Below are 14,673 nucleotides of genomic sequence, written 5' to 3'. Positions count from 1 at the left end.
AATTTATCACTTTCTGGGTTCCATGTTAATTGTATCATTTTTCTATATCGATAAATTTCAAGATATTTGAGTCATTTATATTTTTGATAAAAAAGTAAATCTTTCTTTTACTTTATTCTCTTCATCTTTCTTACTTTATTAACCATCCACTTAAAATATTATTTTTAATCTTCATGCCGAAAAGAAGTGTCTTTATTAACAAGGAATGAAAGGAGTATTATTTGTATAATAAACCCTCCGCCCCGGATTAGGACTTAAGAGTCCTATTTAGTTATTACACGGATTTTAAGAAATGTATAGAAAAGTGGGTTGAATAAATTAGTGGAATATAGCGCCCACTTATATATATTACTACCTCCGTCCCTGAAAGTTTGTCCCATTTTTTTACTTTCGTCCGTTCTCCAAAGTTTGTCTCATTTCACTTTTTATTACTCGTATTTTTTTGTAGTGGACTCCATATTCCACTAACTCATTCATACTCACATTTTATTATAAAACTAATATATAAAAGTAGGACACACAATCCACTAACTTTTTCAACTCACTTTCTATAATATTTGGAGGGCGGAGATAGTAATTTTATAAAAGTAAAATGTGAGTGAAATAAGTTAGTGGAATGTGAGGTCTACTTATCATTTATGGTAAAAGTGAAATAAGTCTCTTATTATGGGACGGACCGAAATAATAAAATATGACTCTTGTCGTGGAAGGAAAAAAGTAATTTAATTCATTCAAAATTTGATTACAAAATATGGGTAGAGTTAGAAGTCGACTGACCCCACCACAAGCCCACATAGATCGAAAAACGGTGTTCTTTTTTTTTCTCCATTCGTTACAAATGATTTCTAGATGATCTATTCATATGTTTTACTAGTATTTGAGTTCTTGCTTTTTTCTTGCAAAATATTGCCTTCATTGTTACATTTTTATAATACAATGCTCCTTTGATTCAATTTCTTCAACTATGTAACTATGTAAGTGACTTCAAAAACATTCAATAACATGTTTGATAATATAAATATCACACAAAACAAACAAAATGGATGCTTCCATAATCCATTTCAAAGCAAACAAAAAGAGAGAGTTGCTCCGTTCTTCACTGATCCGTTCTCCGTCCACCATCCATCGTCGGCCGACCAAGAGTGTGTCGGTTGTTGAACTTGGAGTTGAGCTCGGCTAAGGAAGGAATCCGACGGCCGCTACCCAGGCTCCTGTTCCACCAAGCCTTGATTTCATCCTGCCAAACCCACAAACACAAATCAAAACCAACAAAAGTTGTAGTAGTAATCTATGTATGTATGATGAATGTATTGAGTAGTAACAACCTCAAGAAAGTCATGGTTAGACACATATTGTGTAGCAATGGAGGATTTGACGCCGCCAACATCCACCAAGATGGATTTATTTGAAGTACTTTCACCTATGAAATCAACAAAATAATCATACCTTAAAAAAAAACCACATCCATCATTCATCATATGCAAAAGCCCCTCCTACCTGTTATGCAACCCACATAGTAACTACCTCCCCCTATTCCCGCGAGCCGCAATCGCACGAAGAAACCCTCTAGATCGCGCAAAGGAGCCTCCGAATCCATCCATCTAACATCCAATTAACCGTACACGAAATCAATCTATATGGTCTCATTCATTGAAACGTACCTGATGCGTAAAAGGGAGACCAACCAAATGCTAGTGAAGTTTTCTCACTAGATATTTTATGTTGGTCTGCTTTTTAGAAAATGACACAACTCACATATGAATATCTCAACGGTCGTTACCTGATAACATCCGCCCGACTGAGCCGTAGGCTCCTGATTGCGTCAAACATCTCCGTCCTAGAAGCTTTATTCTGTGATGTGGCGATAGTCCGATGAGTAGGAGAAACACCGTAGGAGGAGCACCCGATGGTTTCTTCAGCGATCTCCTTGCCTTTTTCCGACCTAAGAGTGTTGGTAGCGAGACGGGTAATCCACAAACTTGTACGAGGTTTGCTCGGTCCCACTGTCGTATTCGGACACGCTTCCCTTTCAGGAATCTTCGTCTCTTCGCCTAAAGCATCAGCAGCACGGGCCATCCCATCCGAAGCCGTATCTTTGGCTAAGTGCTCAACATGTATATTTTCAGGTGATTTTACACCATCCACCGCGCCTTCTCTAGAAACATCGATGGGCTCAACTACCTTCTCCTCTCCCGCGCTCAACTCATCCGTCTCTCGACAGTACAAAGACTGCAACACGGCTTGAAACCCCATGCTGATGCTTGCAGCTGCAGAGCCTCGTGGTTTGAAGCACACGAAATTCTTGCTGTAGACATCGTTCGCACAAGCAAGAGGCAGAGGTGATTCAGAATCCTCATTATTAGGATGAGGACGACGGTTGGTCATCATGTTCGATATCCATTTCATGAAAGAACTATCTGGTTTCATCACAAATGTAGATCCATCGCTTCCATGAATCTGCTTCTTCATCTTCTTGCTCCCGAGAATCGCATCCTCATCACATATCTTTCTCTTCACACCCTTCGGAGTCAGCCTAGTGCTCATAGAACTCTCCACACTGTCATCCTCTTCGTCCGACGATCTCCTGTAGATGTCTCCATCCGACAACGCCTTCCCTCTCCTCCTGCTTCCCATACATGAGCCTTCAGCCGGGGCTTCAGGAACCACGCCTTCTTTACGATATAAAACAGAAACATTATAACTCAGATAAATGGATAATCATCATTTTTATGAAAGAAACAGAATTATTATCATACCAGCAACTTCTATCCTCGATTGATCGGTCTGGACAGTCTGCGGATGGAATGAATCTGCCTCCCTCTCGACCACATCTTCATCAAACGGAAAAAAATGTTGATATGATCATATAATTACACGAGAAATCGTGGGTGCAATAGAAATGGACTCACCATGACTTGGAGCTACTAACTCCTTATCAATGATCAAGTCATGATCATCTCCATTTCCTCGTTCCATGCTGCTCGGTCCAACATTCCACAGCAGAAAAGGCTTCTTAGCATCGTCCCCACGATTAGCACATTTGAGGCTCAGGCCGGTGTGCGGTGACCAGACTAATTCAGACAGAGGATGATCCGTTGTTGCAAAAGCCAGCAGGTTCACACTTGATGCTGCATTTACACCTGCACCTGAGCAAGTACTTAGCAATTTCGTGCGGATTCTGAAATTCGTAACATCCTCCCCACCTCCTGAATCGACATCCTTCTCGTTTACATTCGCCATCTGCTTGCTGCGTCTCAAAAGTGGCCGCGATTCCTGAAATAAACACAACAAACATGTCATAGTAGGCCTAATAAAGCCTTTTTGCACACCTAAATCGATGTTTTGAAGTTATCAACGTTCCAAACACAAACGGGAACACAAAGAACAACGAGATCAAAAGAGCAATCGATATTGTATTCATGAAACGAACTAGATGAAGGTAAATATAGCTCACTTTGAAACCAATAATTTGATTTTTTTTCATAGTTGATATGCGAAGTGAGACCAATCAAATCCTATTACGATTTCATCCTAAAACCAATTGGTGATATAAGGGTATTACATACCTCAACATTTGCTGCATTGACGATCATCAACTATATGTATCTATTCTAAAAAACACAACCTATAAAAGCATAATTAGTCCTGATTAAGCACACACACTTCATAATTTTTCATAAACAATTTGCCGGTGATCGGATCAGAAAGTTGTCAACACAAGAAGCTTCAAACACAAAACCCAAGAATTAGAAAATTCAAATGCTATGCTTGAACAATTTCCACAGAATAAAAGCAATCAATATAAAATATACGAACTAGCTAAGAAAATAAAGTAACAAAACTTATTCAATTAAAGCAAAATCAAGACAGAAATCACACATACCGTTGGCCACAATAATGCCTTCAAACTGTTTGTGCTTTAGGAAGTACACAAATGGAATCCAAATACATGCAACACATACACATAAATATACTCTGTGTATATATATATAGAGAGAGAGAGAGAGTGAGAGGATGAGAGAGAAGTGGTAAAGCTGTGGTAAGTTGAAGCAGGCGTGACAGAGGAGAGGAAATGAGGAGTTGTATGTAATAATGGCTGAGATACTTCCACGTCCTATACTTCCATTTGCATGTCTCAAAATACAAATACACCGTACTTATACTATCCATATACTTATAATTTCACCTTCCACTACCAATGAAAACATCCATAACCATGAAAATGCATATACTCCATATACATGTCGATTTGCATCATGTAAGGAAAGGGACCTTACACATTAGCAATTAGATCTTAAGATTGGTTAGTTAGAATGTAATTGAATTTGTATCTTATCTTTAGTCAAGCTTCATGTGGTACCACTAATTATCTACACCAAAACTCTAGAAATGGTCCAAATCTTTTGCACTTATATTCGACTTCCATTTTCTCTCCCCCCACTTGTGCACTAAACAGTATCTACCAAATTCTTTGAATTGACCTTTATGTATCATATATGTTTCTACATTGGTACTTTTGAGTTCGAAATTTTCTTTCCTTTTATAGACGGTAAGTGATCTTTTTTAGATGATAACTCAAAATTAAATGATAAGTAACTTTAATTTAACCAGCCTATGCACTTATCAACTTTTAATTCAGTGATATACTATCACATTTCATGTAGATTCCTATTTATTCATGCTTTTATATATATACTATATCAAAGGTTTATTGTACCCTATATAGGTTACATATTTATTTTCAAGAATTTAATCTCACATTTTTGGACTAATATAAATAATTATTGAGGTTGATAAGTTTAAAGCGGTTAGAATTGATGATAGTGTATCTTTTATCATAACAATAACATAACAATGTCATGAAGCTAATTATGAATGGTGACAAATTTGTAGGAAGATAGAACCTCAAATTTAAATGACCAATTAAAAAATTCTACTTCAAGAAAGTCAAGTCTCTATCAAATGTGTTCAAGCATAGAGACACCCCACGGGACATCATCCATCCATTCATATTGTCCTAATAAACCCAAATTTTAAGTTGCTTTCATCATAAAGGCTTTAACAGTATGGAGCACTTAATTATTTTTCTTTTTATTAATTAATGGGGCGATTTTATATATATATACATTATTAACCTATAAACAAGTGTATGGCTCTGGAAAATGCTACTCTACTTTCGAAATTCTAATAAAATTACGCCTTTCTTCTTTCCAAATACAGATTAGATATATTCTTACATTATTTCGGTTTCTGTACTTCTAAATTTAGATTTGTTTTCTTATACTACATATATAGACAGACGTTACTGTAACAGGTTTAATAAAAAAATTATTCATGTATAGACATATACGGCATTTGTAAGACCATACACAATGCCACCGAACCCGTGGCCAGTCACATTTGCACCGCCTAGTGGTAGAACGATAATGTCTTAAGCCAAACATCTCGGATTCGAGTCCATCATACGTGATCCCGTTGGCCTCCATTGCAGATGGCCTAAGCCTACAGTAACATGTCATGACTCACGAACACATGTGGTAGAAGAGAGATAAAAGTTAGTACTACTCTTACAGAATTGTTGAAACTTGGAATTTGTTGCAGCGCCTGTGACTAACAAACTAACAGACAGTGTAGCTAATAACAAATCTTGGACTAGTCCATCGATATATGTCCAAAATTTTATGTATACCCTCTTTTTCTTTAATTGATAACTTAATGAGGAAGGCTGCCCTCTTTTAATGTGAGTGACGTACGTGCATATGCAACATTGCGTAAAAATGGTCCATAGAGTGTACGCACAATGTATAACATCGCACAGCCTCCGATACAAGCTTATAACACAGTCTTGCAGTGAAACGCTGTTGAGCGGCACAAGCCTACCTCTACTGATGGTGTGGCATGTGCTGCTCACTTCATCAGTCATCCAACGTGGTTTCGATTTTAATGCAATTTGTAAATTGTGAATGATAGTAAATGAGTAGTGTCTCTGAAATGTTCCATAATGCAGTTATTTACCACAAATTTATTTAAAGACAAAAAAAAATACATTTATTTCGATTTTAAAGTTGCAAACGAGGATAAAGAAAAAGGAGAACACATAATTATGATGTTATAGCCAGAAATATTCGAGTACATCGAGGAAAGCCATGACTAGGATCTGGACAAGGCGTGGAACATCCAAACCTAGAGCAATAATCAATATGCAATGGCAAAGGGTACATCTCTTATAGCTGCATTACTCAATTCTAAAGCCTCTTTTCACCCGACTATCGCCTTCCATTGCCTCGTCTTGTAGCAATCCTGTGCCCTGCTCCTCCAATCACCAACGCTTTACCAATCAGACCTGTTTTCAGTCCACAAACAACAGCCAATGTTCCACCTATTGCTACCCACTTCCAATCGATTCCACCGCCACCTCTCTGCATGTCCACTCCTGCCAGCTCACTTTGCTGTCGTTCGTCGGGTTCTTGCTCCTTAGGATCATTTCCTTCCTTGCACGAGATTTTCGTGCTTGTTCTGGCCATGATAGCACACCTGGTTAGGGATGATGACTCTTGCTTTCTAGCATTCTGGTATGCTCGAAAGCCAGCATGTAGCTTCTTCACAGTTCCCCACATCCCGTGACGAATGCCTAGCTTAGCAACGTCTTTTGGGATCCCCATGTCTTCATAGTGAATGAGTGTGACCTCGCATGCTGATGTATGGCCATCTTTACGCGATTGAACTGCATGTTTTGCATTTCGTTACAATGAGATACCGAGAGTTGATCTTAATACCATTGATAACGAATTCTCACCAGGCTTGATAACCCAGCTCGAAAAATATAGATCGACACGCTTAGGTTTGTCACGCCTTGGCAAAGCTGCATATGGTACTCCCTGCACCAACAGCATTTGCAGAGTAATGTCCATTGCCCATAAAGTTTTGGAGTAAAATCATATCATACATCACATTCGAAAAGCAAAATGCAAGTTCCTAATAGGAGTGTTCAACTTCATAAGATGCAAATGGCAGAGGGAATACATGCCATGTAGAGCCAAATACCATACCTTTGTCACACAATAATATGTGTTTCCTTGTTCCCATATTTTCCTCCCAATGATATATTCTCGATCGCTGCAGAAGAAAGGGAACTGTATAGGCAGGAATAATTAGTGTTGTTAGGTGAAAAATCCATCAAGAAAGCAAACATGAAAGTATTGAAGTGGCACAGCTGCTTCTGCTTAAAGTACCTTCTTAATCCAGTGCATAGTCATCATCCCCGTAATAGGGCATTCTTCCAGTATATTGACACATGCGAGCATAGGATCCCATTTAGGCCGAAACTCATCATCCCAGAAAAAATCTCTGACAAGCTCTGGAGTTGCATCCTTAAAAATGGTTTTGCTTCGGTAAACTGTTGGGCCATTCTGTGAATAAAATATAAAGAATCAGGATTCATAAGCTTGCAAGTCCTATGGAAAACATTTCCTAATAGTAGGATGAAAGACTGATGGTAACAAGAAAACTAGATATAAGTCACATGTGATTCTCAAATGCTAGACATAAGAACATGAATCACGGAGTCACCAATATAGCAAGTGTTCGACAACATATTGTTGAAAAGAACCTACAAGGTAAAAACAGATGTATAATATCATCTTTAAGTTTTTATATGCATTAAAGAACATAGAGACGCAATTTCCCATGAGAACTTGATCCAAAACTGCAAGATGTACAAAGTACACATCCTACTAATAGTCTCATACCATAGGCTCATGGCGCCAAGCTTGGTAATGCATGTTTGTTGTGGAACGCTCCATCATGTTTTGCCATGCCATGTCTCCAGTTTTCACATTAAGAAGCTTTAAAAGGTGCTCCAAGTCTTTTTCTATGACAACATTCGATTCTCCATCTGGAGCTCCAGTTAGGTGCCTACTGAAGGAGCAAAGCTATTAATGAGCATCATATATTTATAAAATATTCCACAGATCAAATCAAAACAGTAATTGGTTTTGAGTAGTATACCAACCAGACAGCAGTTTCCCATTAGTTTAATGAAGAACTGGCTGTGTATTAACAACCAGTAACTAATCAGTAATCAGGAAGAAAATTGCTAAAATGCATCAACCTTCACAGCAAAAGGTCAAAATAATATCATGAGAAAGGATAATAAATTACTGAATGGCTCTATTACTGGAATTAACCTATATTGTAGAAGAAAGCTGCGAAAGCATGACGAAGAAACCAATCGATCTAAAATCATTCAATAACCCAAAGAGGTGATGTCAAATAATGGAAAATGCAGCTATTACCACCAATAGACTAAATCACTATTTCCTTCCACATATTCCATTAAAAACCCTATGATAAGATATGCATGGTAATCAACCATTCTTAAGCAACAATGTTTCCAAGATTCAACCATGAAGACTCCATAGATAATCATAAAGCAGATATTTCTCGCTTATCTGAGCCAACAGATGGAAACAACAGTGATCATTAACGCATTTAAACATACGTGATTAGCGTAACTGCAAGATGTCATCCTTGACACCTTTATCATTCAAAACAGAGTTCTGGCCAAGTAATGCGGCATACTATATTCATGTGTTCCTTCTACATATTTGTGAACACAACAGCTAAAGATAACACGAGAGCTCTTCGAATTGTAAACAATAGTAATCATAGTACGTGTCTGTATATATCACGGTGAAGATTAATTTTCTTCATCCCGAATCCAAAGGAATTCCAAGTTCTCTATTTCCTAATTAACTTTTACTAACACCTCAACCACTAACCTCACTACAAAAACTAGAACTAAGCACACAATTAATTGCAATTTATAGCACATTTCTGAACTGTATGCGAATATAATAAATGTTCTGTGTCAAGCATCAATTTCAAAATTGAATACAATAAATCCACACACCAACAAAAATAATCAATATGCAAATATTTGCGTAGGAATTAATAAAATATAACCTCATATCACCGCAGCTACCATTATCAACCGACTCCTGAGCGGAATCAGACGCTGAATCTGCCGAAGACTTGTCCACCTTCCCGCTCACTCCACGGGATCGAAACCAGAGGCCGCGGCAAAGCGAGAATGCGGAGAGCGCCGTGAAGGCGAGCCAGAAGCGGCGCGCACCGAGCCCCGGCGGCAGGGTCCAAACATACCGGAGCTTAGATCGGAGGCCGAGGAAGATCAATCCGGACCACCGCGGGCGCCACGACCAGCCGATCAGCAATCCGATCATGACCGCCACCCAAATCGGCACCGCGCAGACCAAGACGTCGACGAACGCCTCCATCACGGCCGTGCTATTGAAAAATTCCATAGCACTGTTGTTCAATCCAGGCCATCCCCCTTCCATGTAGCCGAAACAACGAGGGATTATCGTTTCAAGCAGCTCTTAATTGAATCTACATGGGCTAGGAGAAAGAAGGATCTGCGGTGGAACAAAAACTCTATTTTAACGGTGATAATCAGGTGCTTCGATTTTCGATTCGGATAAAATTGAGTTTTACGGTTCCGTACAGTGGCTTCAAGCCAATGGTCGATAATTTTCAGCAACACTGTGGGAAATAAAAAAAATAAACATTTTACCACAAAAATCTAATCGTGATGAGATATTAATCGTGCTTTGTATATGGGATCGAACAAAAATATTCTTGATTCCAACGGAATCGAATTGGTATATATAATTCGTTCCAGTTTGAATTTTATATAAAATTTGATATCTATATTCTCGAATATTTTGGATCCTTGCAAAATTTATACTCTCAAAATTTGAATTTTTGAATTGATACAAATTAAGCAAAAATAAATGTAACTTTATTAAAGTATATTTGTTCAACTAATAAATATAAAGAAAAGTTAATTAAATAGATACATTACTATAAAATTAACTTAATAGGATTAATATAGTTGGGGACTGCTTTATTGAAAATGGGAGTATATCCATGGAATATTGAATAATTGAAGGTTTAATAGCCGTGTGATATTTGGCCGACATAAAATATTCTAGAACCGCGGTTAATTGTAAAAGTAAGGAAGTAAGGAACCACAGAGGACATAACTGGAGAGGAGATAACCGGTTGGTGGTTGAATCTGTAATATCTGCTCGATGAGGATAGTTCTCTGGTTCTTTCCAACTATCGTAGTCTCAACAATGGAGCGTCGTTGCACGCGCTTTGGTGGAAATTACTCCGTGCTCAAAAACGCGACCGCCAGAGCGTGGACCGATGTTCTAAGTAGTCAAATTAAAAGTAGGACTGCTTCACTTAAATATTTAAGTAATACTACTCCCTCCGTCCCCCATATTTTGTCCCCTTTTGACCGGGCACGGGTTTTAAGAAAATGTGTTTGACTTTGTATTAAATGGAGATGTGTAGTGGAGTATGGGTCCCACATTGAAATTTGGGGGAAAAGTGAAGGGTATTTTGATAGTCTATTTTAGGTAAATTCTAAAGGGGACAAATTTTGTGGGACGGACGGAAAAGGAAATATGAGACAAATTTTCAGGGACGGAGGGAGTACTATTTATTTCTGAATTTTAATTTTGAATTTAAATATATGAACTACAGCATAATAATTTTTTTCTAAAATTACTAAGTTTCTTTAAAGTGAAGCTGTAAGTATAGTCTATAAACACAGATTTGATTCACAGTAATGGAAAAGCAATTCATAATCAGACAAAAGTTTTTACAAATGCATCTGAACAAGTTACATAAATTTACACTTCCACGCATCAACATAAATACAAAGCAGTGAAGCACTCATATTGAATTTTGGATGAACAAGGCACAATACAGAGCTTTTCATCTCTCAATAGATCAACTTGTTTCCAACACTAAATAAATAACTTATAACTGCTCTTCAAGAATGAACAGCAATGTCCATGTGCCTCTCTCCGATCAGGCTACACGTAAACGACTCATCCATCTCCTCCCCGTGTTCCTGGCTTTCCCAGCCATTCCGTTTATCACTCCCGGTTTTCCTGTCTCTGAAAATGTGAAAACCGTGGCCAGCTTCATCTGCCCCTCTATTGGAATCTTTTGTATCACTGAAGCTCTTTCTTCGGCCCAACTTTGGAGATTTTGCTCGAGTTGGAGGTGGCTGGTTTTTCAGAAAACAGTCAAATGCAAACGCTACTCCTAGATTTTGCTTCATTATAGTATACAGAATTCAAATGCAGTACCTTTTTCAATTCGACTTTTGGAGGTGGTCCGTCATGATAGAAGCTCGGCATTGGACTTGCTTTGAAATTTAAACTCTTCCTCAGTTGCTTGATTGCTGCTTCAGACTCTTCCTACAAAATCGAATAAGCCAGAAAAGTACTGCAATGAAACATTTCACAACCAGATTTGAGTTAAAGCAAATTTTCAAAGAATTTCAAATTTGTGACTACCTTAGTCCTTGCCTCATACTGATTTTTCTCAGCTTGTAATGCTTGATGCTTTTCCTCCAATTTTGTAAAAAACTAAAATGGACGAGTATCGTCACAAAACAGGACATAATCACATATTCTACTTTGCTTGCAAGGTAAAATCAATAGATACTATAGTACCTCCCTTCTTCTTTCAGCACGCTCGCTGCTCTTAAACGTTGGGGCTGAGGCAACTGTTATCTTATACTTTCTCGCTGGCGCAACAGTACTTCAATAGTTTAGGCAAATCAAGATAAGCAGTCACACGAATACTACTACTATAACAAATAATCATGATGATGATGATACTAATAGTGTAGTATTAAAAAATAGGTTTATGCTAAAATAGGATATGGTGAGGTAACGGAGCAGTTTTCTTCGTCAGCTACCTTCTTGTTATCGAGCTGCAGTGGCTTCCTTTGGACAATAGGTGTGACCATCTGCACCCACGTGCTCAAAGAGTCACTATAGTAATACCTTAATAAACTTTCATTAAAACCGGATCACATATCCAAACAGATAAATGTTCTAATTGGTCTGCGAATTTACCAGATTCTGCTTCACAGAACTAGGCTGCAGCGGGACACGAACATGTGATGGCTTGTCTCCATCAGTGGTATTGCCGCACTCACCTCCATTAGGACGGGCTCCATGTAGAGCGCGTTTTTCAGTTGCCAGAGCAAATGGCTGTGGCACTGTGCATTTTGCTTTGCAGCTCCCAACAGCTGGTTTGGTAGCTTTTCTGCCACAGGGTTGTGCCTTCTTATCATGATCTCTCGCCTTTTGACCTTCTGCTGTCACACCATCCTTCTCGATCCCATTCTTGGATTCAGGAACACTCTCCTGCTGACAAGGTTTTGTTTCCTCGGACTTGACACTATTGCATTCCTTCACCACACAGTCGGCATTCTCATCTGATACATCAACTAGCTGAGGATCAATGTCGATAATCTCAGGCAGCTGTGCCACATCCTGCTCACAGGCATTCCTACAACCTGAGCCGTGGGTGTCACCATTTGCGTATATAATGACACCATCCGGCTCCTTGTCAATATGAACATCGCTGCCATCTATCTCCATATCACTAAGACAATAACTACAAAAGCACAGGTTTAACAATCCATGTATAACGTTTTCTACTTTTCTAAAGTGTTTACATACTCAATGTCTCAGTACTGAAGTGATTTCACATAAAAGCAGTTTAAACATCCATATACCACCATGTCATCTCAATCAACAAAAGAAACAACATCTAAAACACTTCATCAAACTTGGTAGCATTCACAACACTTCACAAAACTCGATCCTTTTGAAAGGTGTGTGTTAGTGCTTTCTAACCTTGAACTAGCCACCAAAATATACTAGCTATCGATCACGGATGAAACAGAACATGAAAACAAACCCATGATCATATTTACCTATGTTGGCAATAAGCATCCTTTTTCCAAAATACACAAACACAATCATAATATCATATTTACACACATTTTAGAATTCAATTCCAAGAGGTTTATCAATATGAGACACTAACGAGCATCTAAACAACCGATGATTCGATATCTTCCATGTCAATCGAAATCTAGACATTATAACTTCAATATTTTTCTGCATTCAGTGATATGTAAATCTAATTGTGACAACAACATTGCTATCAAAAATCAGCCAACCAAGATTTTCGTTTTCATTATACCCCTAATTATTCATTAACAGTAATAAGAATTAAGAAAATGACATATCTTAGTCCATGCCCCAGCTTCTTACAAGGTACAACTCTGGCTGCACAAGGTACCAGATGATAAAATGAAAAATGCATACTTCGCCGCAGAATAAATTGTAGAATCACTCTTATCAATTTCAAAGTTCAGAGAAGTTCTGTTAAATTTCGTAAAGAGGGAATAATTCCAGCACCCAAACATTCTTATCAAAATCAGATCTGAGGTAAAAAAAAGTTCATAAATCAGATAAAACGAAACATGAAGGAAAATTTGATCAATAGTTACAGTTTTGTGCAAGCAAAACGCACACAACATAAATATTGAGAAGAGAATAAAGAATTGAAAATGTAGGAAATTCTGCTCACGGGTATGCTAAAAATCAAATCTTTTTTGCTTAATTTGGCTTCTGGTTTTCCTTATCAAGAGCCTTCTTCAACTCCCAGTGTGTGAACTGTGAACTGTGTGACGGTGGGCTTTTTCTGTCTTCTGTTGCAAATAGTTATAGAGAGTAGAGCGGAAAAAAATAACGACGTTAGTTGACGGCGGTTTAAATTTTCAAATTTTATTTTTTAAAAAAAGTAAATTGTGCCTGGAAATTGGAGGTAAAAAATTTGAATTATTTTGTACGTACATGGTTTTCTTTTTTACTTTTGTTTGTAAATTTTTAAATTTTATAGTATGATAATAGAAATATGTAAATAATTGGGAAAATATTTCATTCCGACTATTGGATATATTGAAAAAAACTTCCATACTTGCACTTATACATTCGAAACATTTATTTTTCTTATTTTTATATTATGAACTAGTGAATATTGTGAATTAATTATGTATTGTTTACTACTATCAATCTATCATGGTGCATAGATTGAATTATTTTGTAATAGAGTGCAAGAAACAACCATTCAAAGAGAGAACTAACTTTGCTTTAACTCGAAGTTGAAAATATGAGTCCAAACATAGGAATATGTTACTTGTACTTGTGGTAAAAGAAGATTTTTTACATCATTTTATAAACCTTGTGAATATTGGCCTAAATTATCCTCTGAATCATGAAAATCTGCATATTTTCATTACTTAACAAAGTCACGGTCTTTAATTTTATGAAATACGCAATTTATTTTCATATTGCATCTTGAATTTCTTGAAGCAAAATAAGGAACAACTGAAGGAAAAAAATTATTTTTGATACAGAGAGAAAGGAAAAGAAAATTTGTAATTTCTTCTCAATCTATTCATGCTAATTACGATTTGTTTATTGAAATAAATGGGTGGAACCATAGTTATACAGCTAATGATAATTTTGACAGTCTAACTATGAAGGGATAGATTGTCATAACGACGTTTAAGTCTCAACTGTTTAGACAATTGTAATTAGTATTTGCCATTTGTGGCCCAATAATTATTGCATATGATGGATCCCATCACTGATTAATATTGCTAACCCTTTTGATATTGCCCCTATACCTTATTATTTATTACTCTATATTTTTGATTAATTCTCATTTACTAAATAAAGATTAATATTTTTTTTTAAAATGTTA

General features: G+C 37.2%; 3 protein-coding genes across 6 annotated transcripts; all 3 read right to left on the bottom strand.

Moving 5' to 3' along the window:
* Positions 1–979: 979 nt before the first annotated feature.
* LOC125194228 lies at positions 980–4,072 on the bottom strand. 3 transcript variants are annotated; one of them, XM_048092339.1, is made up of 8 exons: positions 3,884–4,071; positions 3,204–3,273; positions 2,910–3,146; positions 2,757–2,831; positions 1,781–2,672; positions 1,498–1,601; positions 1,326–1,420; positions 980–1,237 (listed from the first exon to the last, which is right to left on the bottom strand). In XM_048092339.1, exons 2-8 carry the CDS (start codon positions 3,238–3,240, stop codon positions 1,097–1,099), a joined length of 1,581 nt encoding a protein of 526 aa, XP_047948296.1. In that variant the 5' UTR covers positions 3,241–3,273; positions 3,884–4,071; the 3' UTR covers positions 980–1,096. The 3 variants fall into 3 exon arrangements, with proteins under 3 accessions (XP_047948296.1, XP_047948295.1, XP_047948294.1); XM_048092338.1 differs by having other exon boundaries at positions 1,781–2,669; positions 2,910–3,273; positions 3,884–4,072; XM_048092337.1 differs by having other exon boundaries at positions 2,910–3,273.
* Positions 4,073–6,078: 2,006 nt separating this feature from the next.
* LOC125194290 (stAR-related lipid transfer protein 7, mitochondrial-like) lies at positions 6,079–9,491 on the bottom strand. 2 transcript variants are annotated; one of them, XM_048092432.1, is made up of 6 exons: positions 8,965–9,491; positions 7,749–7,914; positions 7,233–7,409; positions 7,050–7,133; positions 6,797–6,878; positions 6,079–6,724 (listed from the first exon to the last, which is right to left on the bottom strand). In XM_048092432.1, exons 1-6 carry the CDS (start codon positions 9,357–9,359, stop codon positions 6,267–6,269), a joined length of 1,362 nt encoding a protein of 453 aa, XP_047948389.1. In that variant the 5' UTR covers positions 9,360–9,491; the 3' UTR covers positions 6,079–6,266. The 2 variants fall into 2 exon arrangements, with proteins under 2 accessions (XP_047948389.1, XP_047948388.1); XM_048092431.1 differs by having other exon boundaries at positions 7,749–7,917; positions 8,965–9,490.
* A 1,157-nt stretch (positions 9,492–10,648) lies between these two features.
* On the bottom strand, positions 10,649–13,611 carry LOC125192757 (protein WVD2-like 3). The gene is made up of 7 exons (XM_048090392.1): positions 13,495–13,611; positions 11,964–12,510; positions 11,769–11,854; positions 11,556–11,640; positions 11,397–11,468; positions 11,187–11,297; positions 10,649–11,104 (listed from the first exon to the last, which is right to left on the bottom strand). The coding sequence occupies exons 2-7, from the start codon at positions 12,492–12,494 to the stop codon at positions 10,865–10,867; spliced, it is 1,125 nt and encodes a 374-aa protein (XP_047946349.1). The 5' UTR covers positions 12,495–12,510; positions 13,495–13,611; the 3' UTR covers positions 10,649–10,864.
* Between the last annotated feature and the right edge of the window lie 1,062 nt (positions 13,612–14,673).

The sequence above is a fragment of the Salvia hispanica genome, chromosome 6 (genome assembly GCF_023119035.1).
Source record: "Salvia hispanica cultivar TCC Black 2014 chromosome 6, UniMelb_Shisp_WGS_1.0, whole genome shotgun sequence".
In the NCBI taxonomy this organism is placed as follows: Eukaryota; Viridiplantae; Streptophyta; class Magnoliopsida; order Lamiales; family Lamiaceae; genus Salvia; species Salvia hispanica.
Note: the sequence above shows the minus strand (reverse complement) of the source record. Positions and strands in the feature narration are given on the sequence as shown.

Excerpts from the sequence above, each read along its gene's own strand:
- LOC125194290 (XM_048092431.1), bottom strand. The coding sequence starts at position 9,359 with ATGGAAGGGGGATGGCCTGGATTGAACAACAGTGCTATGGAATTTTTC. Across the intron at positions 7,918-8,964 it reads GGTAGCTGCGGTGATATGAG|TAGGCACCTAACTGGAGCTC; the intron begins GTTATATTTTAT and ends TTGCTCCTTCAG. Across the intron at positions 7,410-7,748 it reads CTTGGCGCCATGAGCCTATG|AATGGCCCAACAGTTTACCG; the intron begins GTATGAGACTAT and ends TTTTATTCACAG.
- LOC125194228 (XM_048092337.1), bottom strand. The coding sequence starts at position 3,240 with ATGGCGAATGTAAACGAGAAGGATGTCGATTCAGGAGGTGGGGAGGAT. Across the intron at positions 2,832-2,909 it reads GTTAGTAGCTCCAAGTCATG|ATGTGGTCGAGAGGGAGGCA; the intron begins GTGAGTCCATTT and ends CGTTTGATGAAG. Across the intron at positions 2,673-2,756 it reads ATCGAGGATAGAAGTTGCTG|AAGGCGTGGTTCCTGAAGCC; the intron begins GTATGATAATAA and ends TATATCGTAAAG.
- LOC125192757 (XM_048090392.1), bottom strand. The coding sequence starts at position 12,494 with ATGGAGATAGATGGCAGCGATGTTCATATTGACAAGGAGCCGGATGGT. Across the intron at positions 11,641-11,768 it reads AACTGCTCCGTTACCTCACC|TGTTGCGCCAGCGAGAAAGT; the intron begins ATATCCTATTTT and ends CTATTGAAGTAC. Across the intron at positions 11,105-11,186 it reads CAAAAGTCGAATTGAAAAAG|CCACCTCCAACTCGAGCAAA; the intron begins GTACTGCATTTG and ends CTGAAAAACCAG.